At 42.4% G+C, this 20,479-nt stretch overlaps 1 protein-coding gene across 9 annotated transcripts in view; it reads right to left on the reverse strand.

Moving 5' to 3' along the window:
* Positions 1-1,335: 1,335 nt before the first annotated feature.
* Positions 1,336-20,479, reverse strand: part of RALY (RALY heterogeneous nuclear ribonucleoprotein) — a 390,500-nt gene continuing 371,356 nt past the window's right edge. For all 9 annotated transcript variants that reach the window (XM_061631638.1, XM_061631639.1, XM_061631640.1 and 6 more), the window contains 6 exons: positions 18,461-18,508; positions 12,660-12,820; positions 11,075-11,188; positions 9,102-9,247; positions 4,195-4,243; positions 1,336-3,481 (listed from right to left, as the gene is read on the reverse strand). In XM_061631638.1, the coding sequence (XP_061487622.1) occupies positions 4,199-4,243; positions 9,102-9,247; positions 11,075-11,188; positions 12,660-12,820; positions 18,461-18,508 (514 nt within the window). In that variant the 3' untranslated portion in view covers positions 1,336-3,481; positions 4,195-4,198. The remainder of the gene's footprint in view (positions 3,482-4,194; positions 4,244-9,101; positions 9,248-11,074; positions 11,189-12,659; positions 12,821-18,460; positions 18,509-20,479) is intronic.

Genomic DNA, 20,479 nt, shown 5'->3' on the forward strand with positions numbered 1-20,479 from the left:
ATGTTCAGAGGCATTCAGAAGAGTCTCTTTTCATTTTAGCCCTTCAGGCTTTGGGTACACAACTTGTGGAATCCCCTCCCCTTGAATATTAGGCGGCTGCCATCTCTGCTATCTTTTTGGCGCCTTTTGAAGACTTTCCTCTTTCAACAAGCCTTTTACGTTTAGAGCTATTCCAGTCTGTGTTAGAATTGCTGGTTAATATGTTTTTTTAAATAACGTTTTTAACCCTTTTTAAAAGATGTTTTTTAATGTTTTTAATGTTTTGTTTTAATGTATTTTAAGGTCTGTTTTTATGATGTTTTAAAGTGTTTTTAGCACTTCTGCTTGCTGCCCTGGGCTCCTGCTGGGAGGAAGGGCGGGATATAAATCAAATAATAAATAAATAAATAAACTTATTCACAATGTCAACCAGTGGTAAACTCAAGAGGATATGTCAGTGATAGGTATGTGCTCTGTTGGTATTTGTAGTGATTTGTATGGCTTCAAAGTGGGTAGCAAGTATCCATAGTATTAAAAGTTAAGCACAGCAACTGGATCACCTGAATAAGCAAAGTTGGGGTTGCCTGTCTTTACAGACCCCACTTAGGATTTAACACTGGAAGAATTTGTTTGGGAATTTTAATTTGTATGTGTGTAGCTCAGTTTTGCTACCAAATCATTTTTATTTTCTCTTCAAAGACTACTTGAAAACAGTAAAGCTAAAGCAGTGGTTTGAAAATGGCATCTGAACTGTAACAAATGTTGGATGTATCTTTAAAATTAATAAAGCCAGGATCAGTGCCTCTTGTGTAACATTACGGTGGCATTGTGGTTGTCTTAAAAGCACACTTTTATGAAGCCAAAATATCCATCTACATTTTTGCCTTGGTGGTAGTAGAGCCAGAGATCTGAGGAGCCCCCACAAAACCCAGAGTCTCTGGGTAAAATCTGGAGAGCTGGCAACACTAATCTGAAGGGGCAGGGACAATGAGAAGTGAGCATGTTTAGAGGCTATGAGACGCTAACTGATTGTTGTGGGGAAAGGGAATGGGATAGAGTATCCTGGAAGAGGGCCTGGCTGGAAATCTGAACAGGAGTACTCCACACTGCAATGTTTTGTTGCAGGACCTACTTGCAGTTCTGAGTTGGTAGTATTCATATATATATTAAATATGGAAGCCACAGAAAGAGCAAAAAGATCAAGGGGAATGTGCATTAAGTGATATCAACCAAAACACGTGTTCAATGTGATGTAAACGTACCCTGAAATTAGCTTCTATTTCTAGTCAGAAGAATGACTATTTCAAAGGTGGAAATAATGCTAATCATATTTGTGGCAGTTTTTTTTTATTTTAAAAAAAGCAAGACTACAAGATGGATCAAGTTCCTCCTTTTATTATACAGGGTTTTATATACAAGGCCCCCTCCTTTCCTTCCATACCTCAATCTTGTGGCTGGATCATAGGAAAACAAAGCCTAGAAAGTAATTCTAAAATAGATCAATACAACAAAGTGGGCAAACTTTGCAAGAGACACAAAAGAGAAAAGGCAATAGAAAAAGAAAGCAAAGAAAAATAAAACACGTGCCCCTTTTTACTCTCCAGGTGTATTTTCAAGAAAGAAACGGATGTGCATTGTTGTGCTTTGAGAGCCATGACCTGCTGTTAACATGCCCTAAGGAAGGGAAACTCTCAGGATGTATGTTTTCCAGCAGAAATCCGTTGAAGAAAGTTTAGAACCAAGGCCTAATCAATAATACAGCTCTTACTCTCCTTTTCCAAGCAGCGGGTCAGACTCTGTAGGACAGAGTCGCACTGCTAGGCAAGCACCACACCATCTACCTCTAAAGCTGGTGACCAGGTACTGTATAACCTGTCTTACGAGAGGATTGTACACAGATGGGAATATTGCAAAGATGTTTTAGCTTAATAAGCTGCACAACATGTGTTGCATACCTATTTGTCTTTATAGGTGTGAGTGGGATGAAAGCATCTGCATTTCAGAGAAGGGGCAATGGAGACTACAGGATGCAGATTACTTCATGCGTGTATCCTAGGGATGGAATGATCTGCCAATTTCAGTTCTCTCAATTTCTCATTTTTCTCATCTTAAATTTGGTTCTCCATATTTCTGCAGCACTTTGCAATTTTTCTTTTTAAAAACTCATGAAAATTTTAGTGCAAATATCTCATAATAAATATATTTTTGTATGTGGTTTTGTGTAATGTACACTTTTTCTGCAAGCAGTTTATCCTAATATAATGCATTTCTGTATGTTATTTTCACCAGTACCCATTTTTCTGCACATTTCCCCCTAATACATGTATTTTTGTAAACATTGCTTGGTTAGAGAACATTGGAAAATGCGGATACATGTCAATTTAGAAAGATGGCTGTGCTTTGGTTTAATATTATTTCAGAAAGCGTGAATTTGTTAAATTTGGCTTTAAATGTGAATTGAATCAAATTTCTCACCCATCCCTATTGTATCCTTAGACAAAAATGACGAGAAACTAGCTTTCTTCTCATCTTTAGCCTCTTGGGTCATCAACTTGATTGGTTTCAGGTGCCATGTGATTGTGGGGGGAGGCTCCATTGCCATGTGACCATCTCATCCTTTCCCTTTTAGACCTGATTTGATTTTCCTTATTTTTATAAAGAGCAAATAAATGACTTATGGAAATTTAATGAACAGCATGGGTGCTGCTGGGTTGTAAAGTGAACAATTACATCCCTTATTCTGAGAAGTTTGATTTAATATGTGTCTCCTATTGTATGCTCTACTATAACTTCATTCAGTACTCACACCTGCCTCTCTAGCATGGACCTACCACCCACCTTAACCATTGCTGATGCTTAGGAAACTGGATGAACAAAAGATGGTTTGTTACTCCTGTACAGAATGATCTGTTAATAGCCATGTGCTCTGTTCAGTTTTCCAAAGGGCACACCATATAACAAGGGCATGTCCCAAATGCCACAGTCTGCAGGGTAATGCAGGAGCAAAGCTACTTAGAAAGGAGGTAAATGGACTAGAAGGAGGCACCCCTGGCTATCCCAGTCATAATCTGGTTTCCAAATGCAAAACCATAAATTGTATATAGTGAAATAATTTTCTCTCTTCATTTTACACATCAGGTCCCCATCCTGTCTCACAGTAGGCTCTTTATATAGAATGTCTCTTTGTCTTCTCCTGGTGTGAGAAATCAGTCCCAATATCTGGCTATTGGAGATCATGGAACAATTGGTGCTTGTGCTAGCAACAGGGCTCTAAGTCTGTAGTACAAAGGTAGATTGGATGGGTGATGAGGAGGATCCATTGGGATGACTAGTCTGCTGTGTACTGCACAACAGCTTGGATATATTGGTCCATGTTTCTCCTTTTGAGTGCCAGGCAGAGAGATGATGGCAGTCCTGCATGTTATGCTTCTCTTGCTCAACATGCCAAGGCAGGGTTTAACCTCTTTGCTATCCTCTTTTCATTACTGTTTCGCCGAACATGCTAAGGTGAAGGGAGAAGAGAGAAAGAGAGTAAATAGACACAGCCTGAATAACTTCTCTGTGGTTCATGATCAGTTCTTGAAGGGAAGGGTTGTAGCTCAGTGGTAGAGTATATGCTTTGCATGCAGAAGGTCCTGTGTTCAATCCATGCCATCCCCAGGTAGGGCTGGGAAAGACTCCTGCCTGAAAGCCTGGAGAGCCACTATCAGAATGAAGTTTGGGGCCACTGAATGTAATGGGTGGAATCACACTTTAGCTCATGCAACAAAACTTCCACTTCTTCTCCCCCTTGTCAGCCCTCACCCCATCCCCAAAATCTGCTCTGGAGGATTGGGGGGAAATGGACAAAAATCAGCCATGGGTCTACAGGTCTATTTAGGCACCACCCTCAACACCAGGGACTCCAACTTCCATCCTCCCTTGACCATTGGCCATGATGTGAGTTGGGAGTCCAACAACATCTGGAGGGCAAAGAGCTCTTCATCCCTGCACTACATGCCTGTTGTTCCCAATGTATAATGCTCCCAATGTATAATGCATTCTTTGATAAAATCAAAGCAGAAAAAATTTGGCAAAAAAAAAGGCAAAAAGGAGGGGACAACTGAAAATAAGTGTGCAAAATTAACTAAATATAAAGATACACAATTCATTTAGATACAGTTCCATGATTCTTTTCTTTTTTACAAAAAGAATTCTATATGCTCTTAAATATACCTGGTTACTGTAGGCTGGAATCCTCCACATCTGTGTAATGGCTATTCTCCTAAAAGAGAAGTGGGGGTTATTTGATTCTCTTTTTGAGTTGTTGCTGGGATAAGTGTTACAGGTAACGGAAATAAATAAGCCTAACAGTGCAATCAATCCTATGCATGTCTACTCAGGGGTAAGTCTTACTGAGTTCAGTTGGACTTATTCCCAAGTAAGTGTGTATAGGACTGCAGCCCAAGTGTGCATGTTGACAAATGGCTTGGTTTGGTGTTTTAGCACTAAGGCCTCATCTGCACTATACATTTACAGCAGTATCATACCACTTTAAATAGTCAAAGAATCCTGGGAACTGTAGTTTGTTAAAGGTACTGAGAATTGTTAGAAGACTCCTATTCCCCTGATACAGCTACAGTTCCCTGGGAAGGGGGGTTGATTAATAAACCACTTCTGGGAATTCATTCATTCATTCATTCAATTTCTATTTTGCCCTTCCTCCCAGTAGGAGCCCAGGGCGGCAAACAAAAACACTAAAAACTCTTTAAAACATCTTAAAAAGACTTTAAAATATATTAAAATAAAACATCTTTGAAAACACCTTTTAAAAAAAGTTAAAAAAAAAATCTTAAAAAGCAATTCCAACACAGATGCAGACTGGGAAAAGGCTTCTTGAAAGAGGAAGGACTTCAGTAGGCGCCAAACAGATAACAGAGGTGGTGTCTGTGTAATAGTTAAGGGGAGGGAATTCCAAAGGGTAGGTGGCACTGCACTCAAGGTCTGCTTCCTACGTTGTGCGGCATCGACCTCCTGATAAGACGATATCTGCAGGAGGCCCTCAACTGCAGAGCATAGGTATCAACTGGGTATATAAGGGGTCAGAGTATGTTTCAGGTAACCTGGTCCCAAGCTGTATTGAACTTGACCTGGTAGCTAATGCACAGCTAGTGCAATTATTTCAGCAGCAGGGTGACATGATGGCTATAACGTCCCAGTGAGCAGTTGCACTACTGCATTGTGCACCAGCTGCAGCTTCCGGACCAACTTCAAGGGCAGCCCCACATAGAATACATTACAGCAATCTAGCCTGGAGGTTACCAGTGGATGCTATCCCAGTCCAGAAACGATCGCAGCTGTCTTACCAGCCGAAGCTGGTAAAAGACACCTTTAGCCACTGAGGTCACCTGGGCCTCTCGTTACAAAGATGGATCCAGGAGCACCCCCAGACTACGAACCTGCTCTTTCAAAGGGAGTATGACCCCATCCAAAGCAGGCAACTGACCAATTATCCAAACTTGGGTACCACCAACCCACAGTGCCTCTGTTTTGCTAGAATTCAGACTCAGTTTATTGGCCCTCATCCAGCCCACCACCGAGTCCAGGCAGTGGTCCAGGGCTTGCACAGCATCTCCCAATTCAGATGTTACAGAGAAATAGAGCTGGGTATCATCAACGTACTGCTGACACCTTGCCCCAAATTTCCTGATGACTGTTCCCAAGGGCTTCATACAGATGTTAAATAGCATTGGTGACAAGATGATACCCTCTGGCATCATACAGCACAACTGCCAGGGGTCCGAAAGGCAATCACCCAATGACAAACGCCAGTTCCCAGGATTCTTTGGGGAAAGCCATGACTGTTTAAAGTGGTGTGGATACTCCTTTACATGTATAGTGCAGATGGGGCCTAAGTGTCCAGGAGGGCAGGAATGTCACCAACCTTTCACGGCCCACATTTGCAAAGCAGATAAATGGTCATGGACACCACACACACATACTGCAACCTATTATATTGGCCACAGTTGAATGTTTCTTTCAGAACTAATTTCATCAGAGGTTGGGGGGGGGGAGGGAACTCTGTGGGCGCCAGGGAAGGCCTCTGTGGGCATATGTGGGCTGATGGGTGCCACATTGGTAACACTTGTAGGAATGAGCAAAGATCAGATTCCCCAAGCATCCATAACTACTAATAGTCATGGTGGAGTAACTATAATTTGTTTAGCAACAGTAACAACCTATTGCAGCTCAGAATTGTTTAAATTAATAATGCAAGTGCAATGTCCTGAGAAGATGCTCTTTGGGGGAAAGCTGATACATGAGATGGGAGTTGTAAAGTACTTTGTACCTCGGCAAACCTTCTAGAAATGAATGCTAAATGATGATGCCAGTGCTTTGAAAGCAGCTTGGGAATTTGCTGAGCAAGCAGGGCTAGGTCCAAAGAAGTTCCCATTTATGACAGTCTGCTCTTCTTCAGCACTATTAAATTATCCATTAAATGTAATGTACATCATTATGCTTTTGTGGAATTGCCGTTTCAAATCTGTGTGCCCTGGTTTAGGAGTTGCTCAACCACGGTGTCATTTCATATTGTAACAATGCTTAATTTGGTTAACACATTTTTCACCCCCCACACAACAACTACCACCCAGTGAGATAGGTTAGTGACTGGCCCAAGGTAATCCAGTAAGCAAGATGAGTAAGTGGGGCTTTCAGCACTTCCTTATCCAACATGCCACAGTGGCTTTCAGTGAATGAGGAGAGATATATGTTCTGGAATTATGGCCACTCTAAACTTTGTTTGTATTGCATTACAACGCATGCAGCTTTCAAAATTGCTCACTGATGAATGAATAAACCAAATTGCTGAAAAGCATAATAATGTACTGAATTGGGTTTAAAATTTAATGTGAAGTTTGATTTTAGGGAGCTGTGGGCAGGGGAAGGCGTGGTAAATGGCTTTTTCATTGGAAATGAGGTCAAACGATAGCTGGTCATCATCATCAGACATTTGGCTGCAGGACTTGCATTTTCCATTGATGTGCATAAAGTGGAACCATGGCAGAGTCTGCACTCTGCTGTACACATATTCTTTTGTAAATCTGTGACGGGTCAATGTCACAACCACAAGCATAGCACATTGCCGAGCCTCCCAGTCCCATGCCATACACCATTTCTTCTATATGCCTAAATGTCCACACAGGACTAACGAGTTGGGTGGGTTTAGCTGTGGCATATCTCTAAGAGAGTCTTACTCTGTCTCTCTGACTTAAATGGCCAGTGCTGTGAAAGCTTCTTCGTGTTAAGGTAAATACTGTGGTAAACCAGTTGTCAAAATATTTCAGCGATATATCTGCTACAGTTGGGATGATGATATAGTAATTTACAAAAAACCTTCTACATGTGTCTCAAGGCAAATTACAAACATACCATAAAAACAGTACAAAAAACCCAAATGAGAACTAGAAATAGGTTTAAAAGCAAGAGGAAGTAAACACCTAAAGCAGAGGCCTTTTCATCCAGATGGAAAAACTTGTCAAATGAAAGTGCCTTCAATCATTTCTGGAAAGTAAAGGTAGTGTCATATCCCAATGGGGATGCTGTTATGCTAAATGGAAGCAGCCACACAGAAACCCTGCCCCGAGTTACTGTGGAGAGGGCTTCTGGAATGTTTCATTGGGGCTCCATATTTCAGAGCATTCTCTGAAGATCTAGTAAGACAAGGCATGATAGATACTTGCAATGCTGGTTCCAGTTTGGGGAGGAGGTCTGAACAAGTTGCTCTCTATAGGCCCTCTCTCTGTGTACAGGCCCTCCTCCTCCTCCGTGTTGCTGCTGTTGCCTGCTGCCCATTCATTTGCCTCTTCCTTGAGGTCCAGTAGGTACTACCTCCCAGAATGGGGAAAAGGTGTGCAGAGGTGACTTCCCTTTCTTCTTGCTCCACTTACTGTCCACACAGAGGTCAGATTAACAGGAAGAAAAAAAGGAAGAGGAGGAGCAGGACCAATAAAATCCAGGCATTGGCAGTGAGCCCTATATGCGGCATGGGCCTGGGCAAGTGTCCACTGTTAGCAAGTTCTGATGCCATCCCTGGATATTTGCCCTGATCTAGCTGAAAGCTACACATATTTAGGAGCAGGCTTTTGCGTAGGCATATCCCTAGCTGGCTGAAGAATCATGCTGCATGTGCGTGATTCTCAGTCCCAATCCAGCATCCAAGGCTAAGGTCTCCATGCCCCTTTCTTTGGAGAGGACAGTCTTCTCTTTGAAGGGCTGCCTTCTCCCAGTCTAGTTTAAAGATGGTTCATCAGAAGGGATAGCAGGAGGGGCCTTGAAGATGTCTGTCAACAGTTAGCACCTTGAGCACTACTACTGAGCAGGCGCACAGGTCCCTGGTCACAGCTTTCCCTGCGATGGTGAGACATAGTGTGTTTCTGTTTAAATTATAGTAATTCTTTGTAAATTTGCATCTCTACATATAAATTAGCATATGCAAGCTTATGCAAATCTGTGTCCTCTTTAGTTCTTTTCTTTGTTGATATGCACTTGGCCATGCTATCCCAGGCTCCGCATGAAACACTTTCAAAAGAAAATAAAAGTGTGGCATCCCAAAGTTTTTAAGGAGGAGGAGTGGGTTGTGTGTGTGGATTTTCAGCCTCCTGCTTCATTACTAAGCAGCTGATTTCTGATTTATGCATGTGCTCTGTTGAATCAAGTCCAAAGCCATTTGAACTGGAAGTTTACAAGAGCTTATTACAATATATTTCCCGATATACAATATATTTCACACATCTGAGAATAAACTATCTTGGATCAGAGCTCTTCAGTGCAAAGAGCTTTGATCCAACAGATTGACAGCTGAGCAAACCTGGATTTGTTGATGTGAATGCAAAGGGACAGATTTCATTCCTCAGCATCAATTTTTCAAGCTCTTCCTGGTATCCCTCCCAGGATGGGCTGCAAGTTTCCTGAAACACAGCTGTAACCAATGACAGCATGAAATATGCCTATTCATTTATTTATTTTGGGGGGGCAAGGAGAGAAGTCTATTACTTTCCCCAGGAACTTGAACATTGTAAAAATTGTATCAGGCTTATAAATCCACAGCGGTGGGACAGCGACGTTTTCCCATGGGCTCTTACCAATTCATCCTCACAGTCATCCCGCACGAGACCTTCTTCTTCTCCCTCCTCCCCATTCAGTGGCTCCTCTGTGTTCATTTCTGCCTCTGAGGCTGTGTCTTCTTGGGAAAGCTCGCTTTTGTTTCCATCTGCTTTCTTTCTAACCTCTGCAGGAAAAGATGCAAGGGAAAAGCCAAGAGATTTCCAATCCATTTCTGTCACTCTCCATTTCCTTTCACTGTTGCTCATGCTAAACAAGAGTCTAAGATCTCTCTCCTGTGTGATAGATCTTGCCCTTTGTGCCAGGTGTGAGGCAAGGCAGGGCGTGGAAAGAGATTTGACCACTTATTGAGTGCTGGGGAGGCCACTGGCTCCAGGTTTAGAGGGATGAAGCTCCCCCATGTCACTCATAGAGGGAGCGGGCAGGAGAAGCCATGTCCCTCTAACAAGAGCTGGAGCTAGAGGATTTCCATGTTTCCATGTGGTTTGGGAAGAAGAGGATAGGACAAGCCACAACTCCTCAGTTAGGTGAAGCCACAGCACCTTCTAAAAACTACCACTTTATGGCACAGGGCTATGGCTGCAATCCTAACCCATGCATCTGGGAGAAAGCCCCAACTGGATTCAGTAGAACTAACTTCTGAGAAAACATGGTTGGGGTTGCAGTATAAGTCAGGAAAAATGGGCAAATGCCATTGGATCAAAACAAGAGGGACTGGCAACCAAATTTTGCATTGTGGGTTGCTCCTGTTCACTGCTCCGGTCAGTTTGCCACATCGCTCCTGCACAATACTCCATTCAATTCTTCCTCCCCAACAGCCAGAAGTTTGTGGCCACTGCACACACTCAGTCCTTATTCTGCTATTATTGTTGGGAGGGGGGGTCCTTCCTCATGGGTTTTTCTCCATTGTTTTGGTACTCTTGCAAACTTATGTATGTGGTGCCATTTTGGCTACATCAGGGGTTCCCAAACTGTGGTCCATGGAGCACCAGTGGTCCGTGAGCTTCATCCAGGCTGTGGTGGTAACTCTGCAGAGCAGCAGATCTACATATGTGTGAAGAATGATGTGTGCATGTGTGTGACCTTGAAACCCAGGGGTCTGCCTGGAAGGCGAACTGGATAGACCAGAAGTGACAGGGGAGGAGCTTTGCCTTTCTCAGAGGAATAAAGCCACGGATAGTGGCAAGATGGAGGAAAGTCCAGAGCAGGGAAAAGAGTCTCAGGGCACTTGAAAGGAGTGCAGAGAGTCAATACATGGGATTACAATTGCTAAAGAACAGGCAGAAAAATCATTAAGTTGTCCGGCAAGATCCTTAGCAATTTTCAAGTGGTCTAGGGGAAGAAAGGTTTGGGGACCACTGGGCTACATAAACAACAGCACTCATGTCTACATGTCAGAAATAGATGTAATAATGTGATTTAGTTTCTTTCCTATTCTCTTGTTCCTGTTGTTATTTACACTTGGATATAGCAGCTCAAACAGGGCCAGACTACCATCAAAAACCATACAGCTAGCTTACTGCCATTAAGATCTGTGAGCTAGAGACTCCTACCACGATCTTAGCCTAGTGAAGCCTGGTACATTTAGCCCATGCAGGTGTACTTTCAAGGAAGAAATGAAAAAAATTGCATGGCAGCTCTAGTTTGCCTTGATCTCTTTTTGGAAAGCTGAGAGCCTTTTGAAAACACAGGTTTCCAGAAGTGGTTCTGTTTAACTTTTGCCATTGCAACCTTTATGATAAAATGCTTGTAAAATATCTTCATCTTTCAGATGCTCCAGAAACAATAGCTTGTACTTAAAAGCAAGAGCACCTTGGAGTAGCACAGTGGCCCCAACTGCTGAATTATAGCTGCAAAATAATAAATGCATACAAGCTACCAAATGAAGGAGTGCTGGCCACAGCTAGGTAACTGGCACTTAGTTTCTCTCTGCACCTGAATTCCTGCAATGTCTTGGCCTCACTGACGAGACATTTGCAGTCAGCCAACTGACCTGTCGATGCTTTCTGTTGTTCAGAAATCTGCTCCAATCTGCCCAAGAGAGCGTCAATGTTGGATTTGATCTGCGTTAACTCTGTTTTAATTGTCTGCAGTTCATTGCATTTCACTTGGAAGAGAGAGAGAGAGAAGTTGGAAGTACGTCTTACTCTTCTTTCTTATTTTTTTAAAAAAGTGATTTCCTGAGTAGAGATTTAGGTCTTTTCCCTGTATACCTTTCAGTAGCAGATCCTACTTGAGAGCCATCACAATATAAGGTTCTTGGATTCAATATAGGACAGGTTTCCTTTGCCTTTCATAGCTGTGAAGAAGATAGGAGAATTTGGGCAGGTACAGTTTCTCCCATCAGAGTGCTCCATAAATGGGTTAAGCGATCAGTGCCCTAATTCTCATACACAGCTTATTAAAGGCATGGAAGCTCTGGACTATAATGGCAAGATGACGACATTCCTTGGAGAATATCTTGGTCACCAAGGATTTGTAACTTAGAACTTTTTTTAAAAAACAACTCATGGTCAGTCCTCATTGGGCTGTTTCTGTTGGCCCCCTCCTTAGGATTTTCCCTTCTAAAGTTTTCTTCTTCTTCTTCTTCTGCAAACCTTGGGGTTCCACCGAGACTGTGAATACCTCCCTCTTGTGCATGGATGGTATATGCCACATATATAGCATATAGCATGACAATTTTTATTCCACCTTTCTTCCAAGGAGCAATTTCTACCCTCACAACAAACCTGTGAGGTAGATTAGGGTGAGACTGTGTGACTGGCTCAAGTCATCCAATGAGAGTTTCATGGCTGAGATGGCATTTAAACTTGGGACTCCCCAGCCCTAACCACTACACCACACTGGTCCCCCAACTTTAAAGGCAAGTATTCACTCTTTGTGTGTTTGGTGTGTTAAACACTGACCTAATACTGGCGTCCTCTACTGCGACTCTCATCTGAGCCAGAAAGACTTTTCTGTTTCTTCAAGCATGTGGCTTGATGTGACTTCCTCTCTGCTCTATGGTTGGCTCTTATCCAGTTCCATTTGTAATGCTCTCTCTAGTTTGTTGTGGTAGTTGATTTTATGGTCATAGTGTAATTCTTTTTCCTATGACTCTGAGCCAACTTGGAGGGCCTTGTGGGACAGGCAGTGGGGTATAAATGTACAGTGACCTATTGCGGTGAATAGGGCACTGCTCCTCGTTTTGCCCACAACCAGTCCCTCCCTGCCTATCTTCTTTCTTATAACCAGTGAGAGAGTAGCACTGTCACCTTCCTTCTCCTTAGTCTCAGTGATACCCTTGTAGAACTCAACATGCAGAAGGGTGGTGGCAAAACTAGACTTAGCTGGCTGTGCCTGTCATTGACTGTGGCTCCACTTACTGCTATTCTCCCTGCCTTCTGCCTTACCAGTCCTAGTGGGCACCAGCCGCCCCTGTTGTTATAAATACATACATAAAATACATGCAATAAACAGGCTCGCCTTGAAAAGCTACCCTTAAAGTATGATGCATAATACGACACAAAGGCAAGCTGAAGGCAAGCTTGCATTTGTTGAAATATGAATTATGTTGGTGTAATGACACAGAAACTTACATTTTAATTTGGCAGAGCTGTTTGCAATGGCGGCAGACCGGGCAAAGAGTTTGACTGGGAGTGTTGCTTTTACACGCCGTACTAAAGGGATGGTCACTCGTGGACGCTTCACAGGAACCACCCTGGGAATAGGAGAGACCCGTCCCCGATACTCAAAAAGTCTGCAGGACAAAAACAATTTACAGTGGAAGAAGCACTTTTGAAAAATATAAAACTTTATTTGATTGTAATGCCTTAAGATAAATTTAATCATACATTTTAAACATGTAACGTTTCTTGCTTCCAAAGGAACCCTTTAACGTTATATATTGCAAACATTTATTCTAAACCACACCATTAAAATGTCGTATCAGATCTTTCAAGTGCACTTAAATCTTATGCAAAACCACTATACAAACGACCTTAAAAACACAATAAAAATGGAAGACACTATACAAAATCTTTAAAACCACATACATCTTCACAAAATTAAGACATCACTAACTTAGAAGTATTATAAACCTAATTCTTACTTTTAATCTAAATACTTTCCTTCTAATTTATAAAAAGGGGATTGAGTTATTTTTATTAGGCTTTGTTTATTGAGCTAAAATTTGTTAATATTGACTCTTTCCTGTTTTACCTGTAGAACCCATGTGATTTTATTCACGGTAGTTATTTCCCATATTTTAATACACCTTTCTCTTAATTGTTGTGTTTCTTTCCTTTCCCAGTGTTTAGCATAGAGGATATGTCCTGCCACTGTCATATGAGAAAATAGTTTAAAAAAAACGTATTTCAGAATAACTCCTTTTAAATAAATAAGAAATAATTTAGATCCAGTGGGATAACCCATTTTATGATCTTTTGAATCACTGAAGTTAAGAACAGAGGAAGCCATCTTATACACAGTGAGCCTATTGGTCCATCTAGCTCAGTATTGTCAACACTGACTGGCAGCGGCTCTTCAGGTTTTCAGGCAGGAGCTTTCCATAGGCCTACCTGGAAACACTAGGGATTGAGCCTCAGACCTTCTGCATGCAAGGCAAATGCTCTGCTACAGAGCTCTAGTCCTTCTCCAGAGACTGCATTTCCTGCCAAAGTCTCCATGCAGCTGAACAATGCAAAAGGTGTGCTCTAATTCTGCCACTTTCCCAACAATTATCTATACAATTATTTTATACATTTTGGGTAGTCTAAGACAGGAGCAGTCAGACTTCAGGCTTGCGAGATCGACTTTGTTTTTGACTGGAGCCCTGAGACTCACCAGCTGGAGCCAGATGCAAAATAGTGGAGGCAACATACTCTTAGATTTAAGAAATAGGGAGCCTCTGGACATGTGTCCAGTCCAGACATTTGTTTTCAGTATTGGAACTGAGCTCACAGTCTTGTCACCCCAGAAACTATTCCTGGTCCCTCCACTCCAATCAAATTTTCTTCATCTCAGAAGCCTCATTTAGAAGAGGAGAAATCTTTTTTGTTGCTATTAATAAACATTTGGGAGTCAGACTCCTTGCTGATCTTCTGCAGGTCATTCAGAGTTCTTGCTGTAGATACCAGTCTGCTTTCTGCCCCCACCATGTCTAAGAGGTATCAAGTATCACTATGTTAAAAGCTTAAGCATTTTATAATAATGCTGTAGACACCATATATTTGCAATTTGTGGAATCCCATATATATACGTGGAAGTAATCTGGGATGATCTGATGGTGATAACTGTGACACATCTTTGTTTGGTTTTTCCAAAATTATTTTATTTCAGAGCAATTCAGTTGCCTCAGTCCTGGCCCTTGATGTCTTAGCCAAGGGACAAAGTAGGAGAAGAAGCAGTCTTCAGCAGCACAGAACCAGACTAGGGGAAATTAAATATATATATACACCACACAGCCAGTGACCTTGGGTCAGTCACTGCCTCTCAATCTCAGAGGAAGGCAATATTGAATATTGCTTACCATGAAAATCCTATTCATAGGGTCGCCATAAATCAGAATCAACTTGAACGCAGTCCATTCCCATTTTTTTCACACATCAATAGCAAACTTGGAGGAACTGTGAGACAATCTTCATCTATTACCTCTAGGGGGAGCTAGCATTCCATCCATGCATACAACTCATTATATTGCCTGGGATAAAAAGCCAGGAGGGATGAAATTTGATAATGGTTTCAGAAGACAGGTTTGCAAAGCCAATGCTGTTAAAAGCTCACAGAAGACTTTTACTTAGCAAACCACTATAACCTGCAGGACTGTGACTTTTAATACATTTTAAACCACTCCCCTTAATGTTTTCACTCTTATAATTAATTGAGAAACTCCTTAGGACTTCAGAACTAATGTGCAAGCCAGTTCTTTTGGTTTTCAACACCATCATCACTCCCCCTCTTGTGTTTTATCTCAGTTTAGTGTCTATTCATAGCTGCCTGGCTTAAGGTTGGTAGAAAGTTGTGCCCTTTTTTATACCATGTGATCACCAACCCATCTCCTGTGGGTACCATGGCACCCACGAAGGCTTCCAGTGGTGCCCCAGCACGTAGTCCAGAATCTGAGCTTTCTTTCTTTCTTTCTTTCTTTCTTTCTTTCTTTCTTTCTTTCTTTCTTTCTTTCTTTCTTTCTTTCTTTCTTTCTTTCTTTCTTTCTTTCTTTCTTTCTTTCTTTCTTTCTTTCTTTCTTTCTTTCTTTCTTTCTTTCTTAAAAAAGTCTTTAGTCCTCCTAGAAAGAAAGTTATGGAACAAAACATGCACATACCCACGCAGGGCCTTCTCTCAGTCCCAACAACGAAAACAGCTAGGTTGGTGGGGACTAGAGAGAGGGCATTTTCAGTGGCGGCCCCCACTCTCTGGAACTCCCTCCCGTTTGATCTCCGCCATGCCCCTTCCCTGGATACATTTCGCCGAGCCTTAAAAACTTGGCTCTTTGGACAGGCCTTTGGGATTCCCGGGGTGGGCTAATTTCTCTGTGATTGTTTATTGTTTCTGTGATAATTGTTTACTGATTGCCCTACATAGTTTTACGGCTGCATTAGTGTTGACTGCATTGTATTTTATTCTGTATTTATATTGTATTTTATTGAATTTTAATATGTACGTCGCCTAGAGTGGCTTCGGCCAGATAGGCGACACAAAAATTAAATTTATTATTATTATTATTATTAAGCAATTTATGTGAATTGAGCCAGCCTGGCTGCTCCTACCTGTCAGTGTTATTAGCCAATGAGTGAAGTCAGAACTGTGATTGGTAAGTTAGTTATTTAGACGCCAGGCAATGGGAATCCATGGGATCCCAAACAGCTGCTGTTTTGCCCTCCCCTTTAGCACACTTTTAATGCTTCTGTCTTTTTTCTTGTCCTTAGAGCATTCATAGTTTTCCCCTAGCAACTAGGATGCATCTTTTCTGTGCTGGGTTTCCCTGAGATCAAGCATTCCCTAGAAGCTATTTTCTGCAAATACTACTACACAATAACTGTGGGTGAATGTTAAAGAATCCTCCCCTGCCCCCAGCAAATGTGAAAACTTTGCATAGAGGTGTAGGCATGCCTCCTCTGTTGCAGGAGTGAAAGACTAGCGTCTCATTAAGAATTCACAGTATAGTTACCTTACAGTAGAATGGTATACATGTTTACTCAGAAGTCTCCCGGTAAGTGGGTACAGGATGGCAGCCTAGGCTTTGTTTTAGGGTTGGCATTGGAGTGAAAACAGGTTTCTTGTACCTTTTAACAACTGTGTGGCAGGCAGAAATTCAACCAGTCAAGTCTTTTTGAGGATGGACATATAATTAAGGGGAAAACTTTACCATGACTACTCTCTAATTTTGTGTTATGCCAAGCCCCCATGGCAGCCATTGTGTGACTGGTTCCCCAGCACTCTTTCAAAATTTGAAATGTTCCTTCTGATCCAAAAAGGATGGCGACTCCTGCCATGGAGTTTGAGGTGCAGAGAGAAGCAGACACAATGGTATTTAGCCAAGTTACACATGCAGGCAGGGGAAAGCAGTTTGCTCAGCCCCTTGGCCTCCTAGTTGCCTGCAGCCAAGTGGAGCCGTTTTAGCGCTAGAGATTTTGGCCTTTAGCAAAGCTAAGGAGACCTGGATGATGAAAGCACTCAGGAACCTATTAGGAAAATGTCAGCCTGTGAAAGTGTGTGAATGTGTTCAAGAAAGCAGGGGAAAGAAAATAAAGGAGGATAGGAAAGAGAAAAGGAGAGAAAGAAAACAAGCATGGTGAGAAAAGATTGTGGATCTGAATCAGGAACCTGGATTTTAAAATCACGGAGGACTGTTCCCAGTTCCATCCCAGATTGCTTGGGGGGGGGGAATTCATGACTTTATTTTTTGATTGATTGATTGATTCATATCCCACCTTTTCCTCCAAGGAGCTCAAGGTGGTGTCCATAATTCTCCCCCTCATTTAATCCCCACAACAACCCAGTGAGGTAGCTGAGGCTGAGAGGAAGCGACTGACCCAAAGTTACCCATTGAGCTTTAATGGCTGAGTAGGGATTTGAACCCTGGTTTCCCAGGTCCTTGTCCAACACTATAACCACTACACCACGCTGTACCTTTCTACTCCATCTTTTCAATGAGATTGGGATTTACTTCTCATGCCTTTTAAAAATCTACCCCCTTTAGTTGGATTCAGAGAAGTTAACACATCACACCTTTTGTTGGGCTCTGGCAACACAGTATTCAGTTCTATACTTTGCAGCAGAAGAAAGGAAGTGGCCTTATATTGAGTCGGAACATTTGTCCTCCTAGCTCTGTATTGCTGACACTGACTGGCACCGGTCTCCAGGGTAGGGATGGAGGAGCATTTTGATTTAGCTCACATTTAAAGGTGAGCATGCCTAATTAGCACTTTCTCAAACGCTTCAAATATTGCACTTGTCTGAATTTTGCAATGCAGTTCTCCAGCAAAGTAATGAGTACAAAAAATTGATATACTAAGGTAAAATATGCATAAACATATGTTTCTTAAAATAACCTACCCAAAATGCATTTTATTACAGAAAATTGCTTTGCAAAAAGTGTGCATATTAGGAGAAATTCACACTAAAATCCAAATGAATTTTCATGAGGACTTTTAAAAAAAATCACAAACTGACATGGAAATGTGGACAACTGAATTTAAGACTGGAAAAATTAGAAACGAACACTGACATATTTGCCTAACCTGACTCCAGGATAGTCTTTCCTAGCCCTACCTGGAGTTGCCAGGGATTGAACCTGGGGCCTACTGCATGGAAAGAAGATGCTCTGCCACTGAGCTATGGCCTTCCCCTTTAGCACATTGGTGCTAAGGCAGCATCTCATATATGGAAGCACAAAAATAAAATAAAATAAAATAAAATGGAGAGACTGCTTCAGGATACAGTTTTTCTTTGCTGGAAACCTCATTCTCCTTGTCTATCATATGACAAAATCCTATTCATTTTGGTATACGCTCATTGGCATTCATCCCATTTTGTCTTAGACTTTCCACATTTCCTTTCCTATATTTTACTCCTAACAGTGGCAGCAGGAGGAGGAGCTGGCTGCTGTGGCCATTCTGGGTGACCACCATCCCCCACTCCCAATATCACAGACATTGTGTCATTCTGGGGGAAAACAAAATGGCAACCACAACAAAATGAACCCCAACCAGCAGCTTCATTTCTTCCCAGAATGACACTGAATGCAACTGAGGCACTGGCTGAAACCCAACACAGGAAATTCCATACTGCAACATTATGTTGCAGACCCCACTGATCCTATATTCTACTAATAAACTCATTCTCCAGTTCTTCAGATATGAAGCATTTCTAAAGGTACATGCTTGCTTAATCTGCTCACCTTTCATAGAAGTCATCTCTGTAGTAGTCGTAGTCAAAATCATAGCCACTGTAGACCAAAGAAAACAGATTAAATATCATTTATTTATTTATTTATTTATTACTTGATTTATAACCTGCCGTTCCTCCCAGAAGGAGCCCAGGGCGGCAAACAAAAGCACTAAAAACACTTTAAAATGTCATTAAAACAGGCCTTAAAATATATTAAAACATATTTCAAAACATTTTAAAAGCATCTTTTTTAAAAAAAGGTTTAAAAACATCTTTTTTTAAAAAAAATAACATTTTAACATTAAAGCAATTCCAACATAGATGCAACTGTGCTTCCCCCACCAGGTACTATTAATTTGTAGTAGTCTTTATGACAGTGGCAGAGGGCCTGTGGCCCTCGAGATATTTCTGGAGTACAATTCCCATCATCCCTGAACATTGGCCATGCTGGTTGGGGCTGACGGTAGTTGGAGTCCAGCAACATCAGGATTGTACTGAGTATAAATGTACAACCCTGATGTTGCTGGACTCCAACTCCCAACTCGCTGGAGTATATCTACAAGGCTACAGGGTTCCTCATCCCTGCTTTATGAGACAGCAGCCTTCAGCCTTGTAGATCTGGAAGAACAAGAAATGTTCTGTAAATATATATGAATCTGAGAGGTAGAACCATTTTGTCACTGGAAGAGAGCTAAATTCTGCAGTTGCACACAATTCAGCCACAACTAGGCATTCAGTAGAAAATCATGAGTAAACATCCAACTTAGTGCTATTGTAACATGTAGTAATAATGGTGCAGAGGCAGCATCAACCAGCAGCTGGGCTCCCAACAGATAAATGGACAGTACTGGAGAAGGCAAACTGCCCTTAGCTGGAGAGGTTGGGGTGGAATATCAGCAGAGGCCGCAGAGGCACCTGTCAAGGATAGTTTAGGTCTAGTCACTACCATCACAGTGCCAGTGGCTGATTTGATAACCCACCATTTCCCATCCTCTTCTGAGAGTGGTATTTTATACACTGTAATGAAACTATCATACAGAAACCCTTCATAGAAGAAAACATTCAGCATGAATCCAGCTGGCAAATAGTAGAAATGGAAAGCTTTGACATTTCCTGTTGAAAAGGAGTGTAGCTACACATCAATTTGAAAGGTCGGCTCAAAGTGAACATTTTAATTTTGGCTTGGCATTTTTGACTTCACACAGTGACATGGAAGTGGCATTTCAGGACAATAAAAGACATCAGAGATTTAAAGCTCAGCCCTCACAGCGCTCCACAGAAGCAAACCCCCTGCCCCCTATGCTGACAGAGAGTCTGTGCAGCAGGGGTGAAGGCAGCTTTCTGAGGGCCACATACTAATGGTGGGCAGGGCTGGAGGCAAAGGTCGATGGAACACAAGTGTAAATGTTACCTTTGAGCAGCACACATCACTCTGTTTCCTCCATCGAGACAAGCAAGAGGTATTATCAGAGTCAGGGCTGGTGCCAGGGGGCAACCAGGCTAGGCCCTGGCTGAGGACCCCTGTGGCCCAGAGGGGCCCTTGAGGAGCCCCTCCTTAGGGTGGGAGGGTAGTGCTCCCACTCTGCTATCCACAGCAGTGTCAGCTCCTCACCCTGCCACGGATCACAGAGAGGGAGCTCCCAGGCACCTCCCCCCATATAGTTAGCATGGGCCATGCATTCCCCACCTACTTGTAGTGCTCCTGTAAATGACATGCACACTGTGCACGCATACCTGCCATCAACCAAGATGGTGACGGAGGCTTCCCTAAGGAGCTGATGCCCCCGCTGCCATCTTGGTTGATGGTGGGCATGCGCACACAGTGCACACATCATTGACAGGAGTGCTAGAAGTTGGGGGGCACATGGGGGGTTATCAGCCTTGTGTGGCCTGTATAAAGGGGTTGCGCTCTGGCACTGTGGGCCCGAGGCAGGCTGGTGCCCAATGGCCCTGGCATGCCTGGCACCAGCCCTGATCAGAGTTGGACACATTCCAGCCAGGCAAAAACACTCAGAGGAGGAGGTCCATG

The sequence above is a fragment of the Rhineura floridana genome, chromosome 6 (genome assembly GCF_030035675.1).
Source record: "Rhineura floridana isolate rRhiFlo1 chromosome 6, rRhiFlo1.hap2, whole genome shotgun sequence".
NCBI lineage: Eukaryota > Metazoa > Chordata > Lepidosauria > Squamata > Rhineuridae > Rhineura > Rhineura floridana.